Below are 15,008 nucleotides of genomic sequence, written 5' to 3'. Positions count from 1 at the left end.
TAATTTTATTGTATGATTCGTTGGAAGTTTAATTTAAATGAAGCTTCGTGCATCACCAGCTACCATACGTGCGATAGATAATCCGGACTAGCGGCACAACTTTTTCCTGTGCACATGCAATGTGGGTACAGTTCGTACCTGTGGCATACAAAGCGGATCGCCGTTTAATATTCATATTCTGTGTCACAGGATCTTTCACTTTATCTGGGTTTTCCTATTTCCACATGCATGCACCAGTTGATTGCATACCAACCTAACGGGATTGCCAACTGTGCCATGTCACGATATTCATATGCAGGTATGACAGCCTTCCGCACAGAGGAATTGTTCGCTGAAGTAGCTACTGTATATAAAACAAATGTCAACAGAGAAGTTTCTGATGGATTCGAAATTTATCCCGGCACCGTTTTCGAAAGTTTCATTGAATAGTGGCATAGGAGCATGGCTATGCTGAACAATAGTGTCATTTACACGTGTCAATGATATGTCATCTGGTGGATTAAAAAAATGGAATGTAGCTAATTTAGCTGGAATGGAATCTACATATTAGGAACACTTAACAGTATTTTTGCAATGCCTTTACCTACCTCCGGTTTCCACTGATTGGCTACTGGCGCTGAAACGTCTGGCGTATTGTAAAGCCTTATAAGGAGGAGGAGAAGAAGCACCAACAGGGAAATCGAGACCGTGTAGAGACAGATCAACTGTACCGCGATAAGAACGCACAAGAGTTCTATGAAAATTCGTACCTTTCACGTGAGCAGGGACATGTTCCACAGATTGACATTTGTAAGGACCAATTTGGAAACCTTCTCACGAACGAACGTGAAAAGATGTGGCAGAAAACGACAAACCTGGAAGCACGCGCATAGCGTACACGTTTTCAATCTTTTCTTTTTGCCTTATACCGGGCAAACGTGTTCATTTAAAGGCTCCCCCAGACCGAAGCGATTACATCGCCGCGACGGCGACAACTAGTCGCCGCAACTCTGTCGTTCGGTCGCTGCCGGCAATGTCCTATTTACGCTTCCATACCAACGGCGACAGAATCGCTGTCGCCAAGCGATAGAATCGCGTCGCGACTGTCGCATCGCGTGTGTTTGGGGGAACCTTAAAGAAGGCATTATCATTCCCCTTTTCCGAATACCTCGCGATGCGATTACCCAAAGAAGCCATCATCCACAGGAATTGGCTTTTCAATGTTTGTTTACAAAATCATGTACGCCCAAATCGAATACATCTTTATGTCGATGTTAGTAGTCGCATTTATCGAGCTCTATTAGCCTTCTTGAAACTAAGCACCTTCTAAACGAGTCGCCACTGTATGATATTTTCATTGTGTCGGTTCAATCCTTATCACATGAACATAGCAGATCTTTATAGTTTCGCACGTATGATACCAACTACCCACACAATATGTATCAGTTGTTCAGTGGAGCGCAATAAAGTCGTCACAGTCGGTGGTAAAAATGTTCCAGCTGCTGAAAACCATTCTCTTGATTTTGGCGATCTACAGTAATTTGATCGCTCATGCTATTTCGAGTGAGGAACCGATTGAAGAAAAAACAAAGTGTGTGTGCACAGAGCTTGTTCGCAAAATTGAACATCTTGAGTCGAAAATCTTGGAGCAACAAGTGGAAATAAAAACCTTCATTGAACATATAGTGTGGGCTCAACAAAATCTAGTGCAACTTTTGAACGAGAATTTCCAACATAAAGCGTTGTTGTTCAACACTTCAAATCATGCAATGCAATCACACCGAGATGAGGATGAGGATCACCAGGAACAGTCAAAACATGTATTCAACATTCAACCGAATGCCATCCGATCATGCTCAGAAGAACCTACGAAAGTATCCGGAAAATATTCATTACACCTATTCCATCATGAAAATCCCATCGAAGTGTATTGTGAACAAGAAAAGTTTGAAGGTGGATTATTAGTCATCCAGCAGCGCTTCGATGGTTCTGTGGATTTCTTCCGCAATTGGACCGAGTATAGAAATGGGTTCGGTGATGTTGATGGTGAATTTTGGCTTGGACTGGAAACGGTACATCGTCTGACGAAGAACCGAAACTATGTTCTGATTATAGAACTGCAGGATCTCGGTGGTAAGAACATTTATGCCCAATATGATGAATTTGAGATTGGCAGCGAAGCTGAAAAGTATTCCCTAAAACGGCTTGGAAAGTATAACGGAACGGCTGGCGATTCACTGTCGAAGCACCACAAAGGAATGATGTTTTCGACTAAGGACAAGGATAACGATAGAGATCCCATAAGGAATTGCGCGACTTACGTTATGGGGGCGTGGTGGTATCGCAGTTGTCTCGATAGGTATAACGAAATCAAAAGTTAATGTTAATACATGGGTTGAATATTCTTCATATCCTTTCAGCAATCTAAATGGAAAATACACAGATGAAAACAAACGAAAAGCTATTACCTGGTACAGCTTCAAGAAAAGACTTGGAGGTTTTAGGGCTACAAGAATGATGATACGAGAAAAAAAGTCAGTATGAATACCAGTTCAACTGGGTTACATGAAATAGATTATTTATCCCTTATTTTAATTTTATAATTCTGTGAAAACGAAAAGCGACAGAAATTAAGTTTCAATCGAATGACCTGCGAAAAAAAATATTCACTTTCGTTAATTAATTGTAACCTGCTTCCCAGAATAAATAGCGACAAAAAACATATTTTTAAGGTTTATTTTTAATAACACATTGAAAAAAATCCTTCATAACTATATTGTCGTCCATAGAAAGCATTATGTATTACAATAAAAAACAGAATAGTCCACCTACCGCTGATGGTGCGTTTCTCGTGTATAATAAAACAAGAAATCACATAAGACTAACAAGTAAATCACATAAGAGAGGTGAAAATTTCACTTTAGGGAGACAGATTTAGTTATTTTCATCAATTCACATTTATTTTCTTTCATTTGAATGCATTGCAGCAGTATGTGAAAAATGAAAAAAAAAACTATGTTTTTTAATAACACCGGATCACAATGGCCGATTGGGATAATTTTCAATAGCGAAAACTAAGAAAGCATTCCACGTGGAATGCAACCTGTTGCAAGCAAATTAGATAAGGCTAAGTACAAAAAGTGTGTCTCTTAGTATACACGAAAGGCAAAAAGGCGAAAATCGATTTAGCAGTAATAGAAAATAGGGTACACACTAAGTTCTTTTTCGAGCTCGACAAAATCAGGCACCACTGTAGCTCAGTGAATTTTAGATTTGAACTTTAGTTTATTGCTGATTCTCAGCCAAATATTTACTTATCTTAGCATCCGAAACGTCACATTTACTGTGATTTTGGAAAAAAAAAAAGCATGTTTGTTGAAATCGGCAAACAAAAATTAGTGTGTACAGCATTGACAGGGTGCGAAATATACGTATAGTATGAACATAGTTTAGATTCAAACACAATTAAACGTTGTTTAGACTTCCGTTTTAATAAGCTTTTAAACAATACAATCATATTCCGCAGAAATATTTCCGGAATTATAAGGCGAAACAAATGCACACCGGTGAAATCCTTGCCATTTTTGCTTTGCCAAAGAAAGAGGCGCAACAATTGGTATTTCCCCTAGTTGTATTTGTGATTTATTTAAAGAGGTGTAAGGTACCCCGGGGCAAGTGAAAATACGGGGTAAGTGGGTACTATAGCTGCCGATTAATCGGTGAACGTTTTTAATGGTAACAATGTTCAAGAAAGATGAAGCAGAACTATCAACGAATTCGCCAGACACAAAAATATTTGGAATCAAAACCATTTGCGGCACCATACTAATGATATTGTTTAATCATGACTTTAAACTACCGGCAAAAGCTATTACTTTTATTTTCATTCAATGGATTTCCAACTAAATAGTCGTTTCTAAATTAATCATTGATGTGGAAAGCGAATACTTTGAGCAATTAAATAATTGTGTGACATCGAAAACGATTTAAAAGTTTTGATTAAAACCAAAATCTGCAATTTTCACTTGCCCTTGAGTTTTAACATACATGGGGCAAGTGGGACATATTCGAACAACATTTTCGATTGAGCCAGTTTACCTGTTTTTAGATTGTTGACTAGTGAAAAATAACTTCGACACTCATATATTATATGGATCTGAATCAAATGCAGTTGATATCGTTGGTTTCGTTGTTAAGAAGTAGTATACAGTTGATTTACCAAATGTGTAATTTACTTTCTGAAAATTATCTCCTCCATGGAAATAGCAATGGCTATAACTATGCGAAATTTTCCGTTTACAGTGCAAACAATATATTCATTTAGCAATAGATCAACAGGTTGTCTTGTGTTTTTTTATTTTTAAACTTTGCATCAGATTGACAGATTTTCAGATACATAAAGTTCTTAAGACATAAATTGGCCGTTTCGATCTTTTAAAAACTTACAACACTGCGCATAGTCTGAATAAAAACGTTCCCTTTAAAGTTCTAATTTATGTAATAATTTGTGTTCTAAACAGAGAAACATTCATTCGAAAAGTAAACAAAGATTTGTTTATCCTTTCTATCAAACACATTTGGTAAGAAAGTAAGCGAATGGAAAGCCAGACAACAACCAATTAAACAGTAAACCGGATGTTGTTTTGTTTTTATATCTGCTAACCTTGAAATGCCTTTCTTTTTGCAAAAACAAAAGTCTGACAAGCAATAAACCTCCATCCATGATCTGAAATACTACGTTTCAGAAATTACATGAACATTATATCTACATTCAAATTAGTTTCGTTTGACAGTTTAAAGCAGTATAGGTCCCACTTGCACCGTTTGAAGGGGTAAGTGGGTCCCACAGGTAAATTTATTTATATCACTACCAATATTTTTTGTAACTGAATAAATGGCTTACAACACGTCTACACTTCAACAACGAAAGCATATAATGATGTATCCGTGGTTAATGTCCTGAAATACCCTGTTTTCTAAGTATGCGTTAACAATTTTGCTGAACTAGCGTTTTTTTAGGTCCCACTTGCCCCGGGGTACCTTATAACGTTACTGTCCGCTACTGTATTAGAATGTATGAACTAAAACTAACCTGACCTAATAAATGGGGAAGGGCCGTTTGGCCGAATGTCATTTGGCCGGAGGTTGTGCGGCCGATATAGCATTTGGCCGAACAGACCACTAGGCTGAAAGTCATTTGGCCGAATAGGATGTTTGGTCGAAAGCCATTTGGCAGATTTGGATGAATAGGACATTTGGCCAAATAGGTCATTTGACCGAATAAGACATTTGACCGAATAGGTTATTTTGCCGAATAGGTCATTAGGCCAAGCAGAAAATTTGGCCGAATAGATCATTTGAAAAGTGAGAAATGAGGTGTGAAAAACGAGACGTCTCACTTCTCACTACTTATTTCCCACTTCTCACTGTGAAAAGTGAGTAGTCTTATTTCTCACTTCTCAATGTGAAAAGTGAGACGTCTATTTTTCACTTCTCACCTCAAACCACTCATTTTTTACAGTTATAAGAGGGATATAAAGAGTGAGAGGTTCCACTTCTCTTTCCTCATTTCTCACATCTTACTGTAAAAAGTGAGAAGTGCAAAGTGAGTAGTGAGTCATCTCACCATCCTCCAATCGGATTATTAATTAATGTTAGCGACCATAACATAACATCATCGGAAAACGGCATCGATCACTTCGCTTACGTTTTCGTTTTTCTTGAAAGGAGCTTTCGCTGGAACAGATTAGGATGCTTTATTTCGGTTTGGCACTATTGACGAGGCGCTTTCCGCCTTCTACGACAAGCTTAATTTGATGAATCTATGACAAAAGGTCGAAAAACAAAAGGTCGAAAGGCAAAAGGTCGAAAGACAAAAGGTCGAAAGGACAAAAGGCCGAAAGACGAAAGGTCGAAAGGACAAAAGGTCGAAAAGACAAAACGTCGAAAGGGACAGAAGGTCGAAAGCCACAATAAGTCAAAAGGGACAAAAAGTCGAACAGGACAAAAGGTCGAAAGGGACAGAAGGTCGAAAGGGACAAAAGGTCGAAAAGGACAAAATGTTGAAAGGGGCAAAAGGTCGATCAAGAACAAGTTGATAACAAGTTGGGTGTATTCCAAAGGAATTTGTGAAATGCATTTAACTTCAAGCAGTGCTCCATCCATAAGTTGTACTCACTGGTTGAATTTCATTTAATTATTTAAAATTGAAAAATCAAAGAGAAGAGTTTTTGCCAACTGTGTAAGACAACTCTGGTGCGAGATTGATTCTCTCCGTTTCAGTTTTTGTCTATTTCGACCTTTTGTCCCTTTCGACCTGTTGTTCTTTTTGATGTTTTGTTTTTTTTTTTCGACCTTTTGTCCCGTTCGACGTTTTGTCCTTTCGACCTTTTGTCCTTTTCGACCATTTGTACCTTCGACCTTTTGTCTTTCGACTTTTTGTCTTTCGACCTTTTGTCCTTTCGACCTTTTGTCTTTGGACCTTTTGTCCCTAACCCTAATTTGATTTGCTATGGCTTGGTGCCGTAACATACTCAGAAAAGCAAGACAGCGTTTTTTTTTGTCACGTTGTCCGATGATGCTCGGCAAGTTCTCCGCCAGGTAGAAGTAACGTACAAGTCTGCTCTGCAATCCACCTATGAGAACTATATATTCGCGGTCAAGACCAACGTAAAACAGAATCCATCACGTTTCTGGTATTTTGTCAAGGAACGGAAATCATCAGCCATAATTCCATGTAATGCCAGCTACAACAATACGCAAGCATGTTCAAACGATGAAGCTAACAACCTCTTTTCTTTGTTTTTCGAGAGTGTATTCAGCAAGGTTTCTCCAGTTCTTCGTCAAGATTGCTTCGCCCATATTCCCTCGCATAATATCAACCTTCCCGTCACACAGTTCTCTATAGATGAAGTGTTGTTAGCCATTGAAGAGCTTGACTCTAAGAAGGGTCAGGTACGGACGGATTTCCTCCCCTGTTCATAAAAAAGTGCTCCATTGAACTAGCACCTCCTATCACGGTTTTGTTCAACCGTTCTCTACATGGAAGGACATTCCCAGCACTTTGGAAAACAGCTTACATCATTCCACTTCATAAATCTGGCAGCATCAGAAATGTGGCGAACATTTCAGGACATTTCCATACTATGCTGTTTGAGTAAAGTATTCGAGAAGTTGATGCACAACATCATTTATGCCAGTCCAATTTATCCAATACGACACAGATACCTTTTGACGTTCCCCCCAGAGAGTTCCGGAACTCAAACTTACTGACCGCCTCGTATCACCGTACGCATTATGGATACAATAATCCGCTAGACTCTTGCATTCGATCATTCAACTCTGTTTCAGATGATTACGATTTTAATATCTCCAAAAATGTTTTTAAAAGCCGGATGTACAGAACTGTTTAGTTATAAGATAGGTTAAATTAGAAGGTAAGTACAGTCTGTACGATGTAGTATCGAACACGGTGATGAATAAATAAATCTAAATAAACCTGTCTGAACCTTATAGACTCCGAAACTACTGAACCGATTGGCGTAAAAAATTATATGCAGAGGTTTTTGGGGTCGGGGAAGGTTCTTAAGATGATTCGAGACCCCTCCCTCCTTTGGAAAGGGGGGGCTCCCATATAAATGAAACAGAAATTTCTGCATAACTCGAGAACTAATCAATTTTAGGCGAAACGAAGTTCGTCGGGTCTGCTTGTACCTACCGTGTGGGGCATCGAAATCCGTACACTTAACACCTTAATATATGAAAATGTCATTAGAAAATAGGAATCGAATGTAAATAAAACGTTTGTCATTGACACAGGAGCATGAAGGCTTCTACTTTTGAAGTATTTCACATTTACTCTTTAAAAACTACGAAAAACATGATAAAATAATGAATAAAATCAACTACTCCTAGGGACGTTCCGATACTTCAAAATATTGATATTTGATTCGATACGATAATCGAATCAAAGTATCGATATCACCGATATATTGGAATGAAAATATCGATATATCGGAAAATCTATATATATAAAACTCAATGTTTGTATGTTTGTATGTATGTTTGTATGTATGTTCCAGCATAACTTCTGAACCCATTTACCGATTTTAACCAAATTTGGAACACACATTCTTTATCTTGAGGAGACGACGATAGGGGGGTTAGGCATGCTCTTTGGAAAAGGGGGAGGGTGTGGGGGGAGGGGTATTGCTTAGTTATCGGTCAACTGAGTGTAAATTCTGAACCCCTTGGCCGATTTCAACCAAATTTAGAACACAAATTCTTTATCTTAAGGAGGGGACGGGTCGAGCATGCATTTTGGAAAAGGGGGAGGGTATGGGGGAGGGGTATTGCTTAATTATCGATCTATGCAGTTTAAATTATGAACCCCTTGGCCGAATTCGACCAAATTTGGAACACAAATTCCTTATCTTAAAAAGGGGACGATATGGGGTTAAGCATGCTCTTTGGAAAAGGGGGAGGGTGTGGGGGGAGGGGTATTGCTTAGTTATCGATCAACTCAGTGTAAATTCTGAACCCCTTGGCCGATTTCAGCCAAATTTTGAACACAAATTTTTTGTCTTAAGGATGGGACGATAGGGGGGTTGAGCATGCTCTTTGGAAAAGGGGGAGGGGTATTGCTTAGTTATCGATCAACGCAATTTAAATTCTGAACCCCTTGGCCGATTTCGACCAAATTCGGAACACAATTACCTTATCTTAAGAAGGAGACGATAGGGGGCTAAGCATGCTCTTTGGAAAAGGAGGTGGGTGTGGGGGGAGGTGTATTGCTTAGTTATCGATCAACTCAGTGTAAATTCTGAACCCCTTGGCCGATTTCAACCGAATTTGAAACACAAATTCTTTATCTTACAGAGGGAACGATAGGGGGGTTAAGCGTGCTCTTTGTAAAAGGAGGAGGGTATGGGGGAGGGGTATTGCTTAATTATCGATCAACGCAGTGTAAACTCTGAACCCCTTGGCCCATTTCGACCAAATTTGGAACACAATTTCCTTCTCTTAAGAAGGGGACGATCGGGGGTTAAGCATGCTCTTTGGAAAAGGGAAGGGGTGTGGGGGAGGGGTATTTCTTAGTTTTCGGTCAGCTCAGTTTAAATTCTGAACCCCTTGGCCGATTTCAACCGAATTTGAAACACAAATCCTTTATCTTACAGAGGGAACGATAGGGAGGTTAAGTATGCTCTTTGAAAAAGGGGAGGGTATGGGGGGAGGGGTATTGCTTAATTATCGATCAACGCAGTGTAAACTCTGAACCCCTTGGCCGATTTCGACCAAATTTGTAACACAAATTCTTTATCTTAAGAAGGGGACGATAGGGGGTTAGGCATGCTCTTTGGAAAAGAGGGGAGGTGTGGGAGGAGGGGTGTTGTTTACAAAAGAGGGAGGGTATGGGGGGAGGGGTATTGTTTAGCAATCGATCAACTCAATGTAAATCCTGAGTCTCATGACCGATTTGAACCAAATTTGTATCAAATATTGTCTGTCCTAAGGAAGCGATTTTAGTGGATGTGGTTAAGTAATTTTAAAAAAAGGGGAGGGTGTGGGACAGGGGGTATTGTTTAGTTATCGATCAATTCAACATGACTTCTGAATCCATTTATCGATGTCCACCAAATTTGGAACCCATATTATCTGTCTAAGGAAGACTATATCAGACTGGGTATGAGTGCCATAGCTAAATGAAAGAGAGGGTATATTCATTAAACGAACAGTTTAGTATACCTTTTTATCGCATAGGTCAATTCAAACCAAACACGTAAGCACGTAATCCCTACCCAAAGGAAACTATTATAGCGAGGCTGGAATCGACTTTTGGAATGGGATGTGGGGGAGGGGGGGTTTGAGTGGTATTGGGATTGGGTATTGTTGTTCATCGGAATAATTGTATAACCAGTGAAAAGCAATGATTAATGTGTTTCCTTCTGAATGGTGGATGTGATTGCTTCTTCAAAAGTAGGCATTTGCCCGGAATAAGGCAATAGTGGGTGTGATCCCTTCTTTAAAAATATGCGTTGCCCGAATATGGCATCGATGAATGTTTTTCCTTCTTTAGAAATAGACGTTTTCCCGGAATAAGACCTTTCAAACCCAAGATCCCTTCTTCAAAATCAGTCAATGTTTCCAAAAGCCTTCTTTTAATCAAATGATAAAGTATGAATAAGTAAGCACAATTACCCTGTTGATCAATTGGTTTTATCATTTTCCGATTGTAAAAGAAAACTGCAAACCAAACTGGCAATTCCGAGCAAGGCCGGGTACATAAAGCTAGTCATATGATATTTCAAAAAATGAAAATTTAGAATATATTTATTGTGGTTATTCAATTTCTATCGTATTACCGTATTACCCCTTCACAATAATTATTTGAAATGATTTTTCTATTAATTGATCCAATCTGTTTCTACACAGATAGAAAAATCCACCGAAATTTACTCTAAAATCATGCACATAAATGGAACGTCATTATTAGTGTAATTCCACATGTTCTATAGCCGTGAATCGTCAATATCGCATACAAGTTGTAAGCAAGAAGAAGAGGAAATTTCAGCGTAGAATAGCGTAAAAATCCGCATGTCAAGTTTTACGCGCTGTTTATTTTTCATTATTCTTTTCTGTGTAGAGTGTACCAGTCCAAAAATTATCGGTGGCGTTGTACGTCATAGTTTTAACTATTTTCCGTTCGCTCGTTTTTGCCCCTCAGGTTATTCTAATTCTTGACAACCGAGAATTCTCTCTTAAAAAAATCCACGGAAGTTTTTTAAAGTTTAAATTTAATTTTCAAAGAAAAATCAGAATTTTCACAAGAAAATGCATTTAAATATTCTTAACTAAGAAGGAGACTCTCTAAGACTTTCATGGGAAATTATCTTTTTGTTTCACATGGAATTCCCTTGAATTTCGGCAGGAAATTCTCTTCGATTTTCACGGGCATTCTTCAAAATTTACGCAAAAAGTTTCATAGGAAAAAAAATTTTATCCGAAAACCCGTAGAAATATTTTAAGGAAATTCTCTTTAACTCCTACGGGGCATTATTTTTAAGGAAATTTTCATATGTTTTCCAATTCTTCTAAATTCCCATTTCCACAAATCACTACATAATTCCTAAAGCTAATTTATCTAATTTATAATTGGAACACGTCAAATATATGATTGAGTTTGCATAAGGATTCAAGGACCAGCAGCATGACAGATGTTGCACAACTGCGCGTCAATGCAAAGTGTCGAGTTGCCAAAACCATTTGTGATGGCAGCGCACACCTCATACCACCCGCGCTACCAAGAATCATCTGAATCATTAAAAATTCGGCATTTCAGATCCAATTTGAAGTATTTTCTTTCAAAAAAAAACCCTGTAATTGTTATTTATGTGTTACTATGTTCTGATTCAATATGTCGATATCGAAAGCAAACATATCGATATGACCGATATATTGAAAGCAAAATATCGATACAAAAATATCGAATATCGAAACAAAAATATCGATATTCTGATATATCGGAAGTATCGGAACGTCCCTAACTACTCCTGACTCGAAATCCGTCCATCGTGGACGGATTTCGAATCAAAGGATCAAAATCCGTACAGCTATTTATTACCTAAATATTTAAATGGAAGCAGTCTGATTGACTAAACTACCACTGTAAATAGTTCGATACGCACCTTGAGAAGCGATCTATTCGATTTGTATTCCTATTATCTTATGTTAAGATTCGCAATTAGCAATTAAAACACAGTTACTTTTGACGCAATTATCCCTAGTAGCACATTTTAGATGGATTTGGTTGCAGCAACTCCAATATGACTTGATTTGGTCGCATATGAGTTACAGTGACTTATTTGTGACAAGTGTGCTACTCGGGATGTTCTACCCGAAAACAAAATGACGGCAAAAACTCCGCGTTTGGAGGGTGATTTGTTGTTTTAATTTCGAAGCCTTCTTTCCATTTCTATGCCTAAAAGCTTACTGTCAAGAATCTGAACAAGATAAGATAAATTATTTCTACATTAATTACCTGTAACCCCCTTTAATTTATTAATATCTCATAAGGTGGACGGATTTCGGTGCTGTACGGATTTCGGTCCCGCACGGTACATAAAAATGAATTTCTGTCTGTCTGAGCCTTATAGACTCGGAAACTACTGAACCGATCGGCGTGGAAATTTGTATGTAGAGGTTTTTGGGGCCGGGGAAGGTTCTTAAGATGGTTCGAGACCCCTCCCCCTTTAAAATGGGGGGCTTTCATACAAATGAAACAGAAATTTCTGAATATGTTTGTCGGGTCTGCTAGTAAATAAATAAAAGTAAGTAGTGAGGCGTCTCACTTCTCACTTCGCACTATTCACTTTTCACAGTGAGAAGTGGGAAATAAGTAGTGAGAAATGAGACGTCTTATTTTTAACACCTCATTTCTCACTTTTCAAATGATTTTTTTAAATGTTTCGGCCAAATGTTCTATTCGGCCAAATATTCTATTCGGCCAAATGTTCTATTCAGCCAAATGACATTCGGCCAGATGGGTTTCAGCTTAATGGTTTTTTCAGCTTAGTGACATTCAGTCAAGCGGTTTACGACCCTTTCTTCATTTCAAACCATATTCGTTCCAATGTCTCAGTATTTATTAGAAATAGTATGAAGTTCTTTGATACTATACTAGGGAGGCGACTACAGAATTGTTTCCAGATTTTTAATTGAAATCACTTGAAAAAATCCCCAGGAAGTACTGATTTTGCAGTTACTATTCCATATTGGCATAGCATACAATATGGCTATGTCTACAAATTTGTTTGTAAATCAAAAATGTGTTCTTAAGATAAAGTTTTGATTTTCAATTTTTAAGTGAATATAGAAACTTCATATAGGGGAAGTGCACATTAGTGCCTAATGTTTCCAACCCTGAAAAATACATATTTTTCCAAAATAATCGATCAGTTGAAAGCAGCGTAGAAGCGTGAGAGATATATCTCTTGTTGGAACTAATAAAACCCTTGCGAATTGCTTTATTTTTGGTGTTATTCGCAAAATTGGCCAAATTAGGAACATGGCCAAAACCAGTACCATTCCCCTATGTCATTTATATTGTCAATGTGACTACTAGAAGCTCTCGGTTTATATGAGAAAATTATAATCTGAGTTTTGGAAGCATTAGAGAAAATTCTACTGCAATCTATTACAAATCAAACTAAGGCTTCGTCCTTTAGCGAAAAGACCCATCTCATCTTCAGAATGCATAAGAATCCATTACAACTTCAACAGCAATGCAGCATGTGTTGTAAAATGGGCCTGACGAAATCGAATTTATTCACATAAATCAATCATTTCGCTTCACCCACATAAAACCAGAAACAGTACCTCATTGAACCAAAGGCACACTCGTCCCTATCGATCCACAAGCAAGATGGTACGCGAGTATGTCGGCTAGTTCACTTTGTTGTGTTTATACGCGAAAATCTGAACGGCGCATAATTGAAATCAATTTAGTTGAACGCACAATTTCAATGTAAATTCTATGTAAACAACGCTTATGGAACCAGCTGCACAGAGGGGAGGAGAATGAATGCGTTAGTGCACACTGACTGATGCGAATGTCCAGAACGCATTCGATAACCATTATCACAAATAGTATTATTATTATTATTATTATCATTAAGTGAGCTACAGCGATAGTGCTGTATCATTACCAAACGATCTCTTTCTTCTTCTTCTTCTTATTGGCATTACATCCCTACATTACTGAGGCATTGCCGCCTTGCAGCTTTTAGCACTTCCACAGTTATTAACTGCGAGGTTTCTAAGCCAAGGTACCATTTTTGCATTCGTTTATCATAAGGCTAGCACGATGAATCTCTACAGGGAAGTAGAGACAATTTCCAATCCGAAAATTACCTAGACCGGCACCGGGAATCCAAGCAACCCACCCTCAGCTTTGTAGCCGCGCGTCATACCACTAGGGTAAGGAGGGCCCCCAAACGATACCCAGTCCTGCATAATTAAGTGTACATTCTTCAAGATCTACGCAAATAATGAAGCCAAAATTAATTCTTTCTGATTCTTGTTTACATATATAGCTATATGTGTTAAAGAAGAATTAGAAGGAATAAATTTTGGCTGTTACGCCCTTTTCAAATGTTGGTCTAGAAATATGAACATTTTCTATATTCGTCTTCGCATGTCTCAATAATCCAGAAAAGCACTAACAACGTTAGATGGATTATTTTTGTTGATTTTATATAGTGTTTTCACTCAATAATTGTCGAAATAATTGGCATCAAGAACGACAAAATGACTAAGATAGGGTAACCAGACCGCATCGTGCTTTCGTAGTGTGCGGTTCTTTCTCTCTTTGCGGAAGGAAGTTTTTAATACTACCCGAAGCTATTTTAATTTCAACGGTGCTTCTTAGCGCTATTTGTACCCACTGATCCCGTTACGATCTTTGCAAGGACCCGTGCCTTCGTTTTACGTTGGACCCGTTTGCGGAAGTAAAATTCCGACAAGCGGTGGTAATCCTGCAGGGACACCGTTCTGGGAAAAAACCTCTTAGAAGGTCACGTCTCCACGCTCAGCAATGAGCATTAATAAAAACAAGAGGAAGGGGAGTCTCTGAATTCTCCACTTCCTTCAAAGAAACAAGGTTTCAAGACCGTCCTGCCAAAGCGCGGAAAAAATAGAAGGAAGCTGGAGAATTCAGATATTCCTTCTAACTCTAATATCGGAAATAATTCTTCTCCAATCGAACTGAGCAATCAGTTCGATTTGATTAATAATGAAATTGAGCAAATCGAATATACCTCTAGCCCAGGTGATTCGATTCATGCGAAAAAGCAAAGGATTCCGCCAATTGTGGTATCTGTTGCCGTGTTTTCTGGCTTTCGGAATGAAATCTTGAGTAACCTTCAGGGGATCAAGGTTTCATTTCAGATTGCTAGGAAGGGTGACTGCCGCGTTTTGCCGGGATCCTTTGACGATCGCAAACGTCTTCTTCAGTATTTAACTGAGAAGCGCCA

General features: G+C 38.4%; 2 protein-coding genes across 17 annotated transcripts in view; one reads left to right on the top strand and one right to left on the bottom strand.

The window, feature by feature from the left end:
- Positions 1-15,008, bottom strand: part of LOC134213208 (1-phosphatidylinositol 4,5-bisphosphate phosphodiesterase classes I and II) — a 262,306-nt gene that overhangs the window by 135,273 nt on the left and 112,025 nt on the right. The gene's annotated exons all lie outside the window — the stretch shown is intronic.
- Positions 1,444-2,688, top strand: LOC134217406 (fibrinogen-like protein A). The gene is made up of 2 exons (XM_062696148.1): positions 1,444-2,338; positions 2,400-2,688. The coding sequence occupies exons 1-2, from the start codon at positions 1,470-1,472 to the stop codon at positions 2,521-2,523; spliced, it is 993 nt and encodes a 330-aa protein (XP_062552132.1). The 5' UTR covers positions 1,444-1,469; the 3' UTR covers positions 2,524-2,688.

This window comes from Armigeres subalbatus, chromosome 2 (assembly GCF_024139115.2).
Source record: "Armigeres subalbatus isolate Guangzhou_Male chromosome 2, GZ_Asu_2, whole genome shotgun sequence".
Taxonomy (NCBI): Eukaryota; Metazoa; Arthropoda; class Insecta; order Diptera; family Culicidae; genus Armigeres; species Armigeres subalbatus.
Note: the sequence above shows the minus strand (reverse complement) of the source record. Positions and strands in the feature narration are given on the sequence as shown.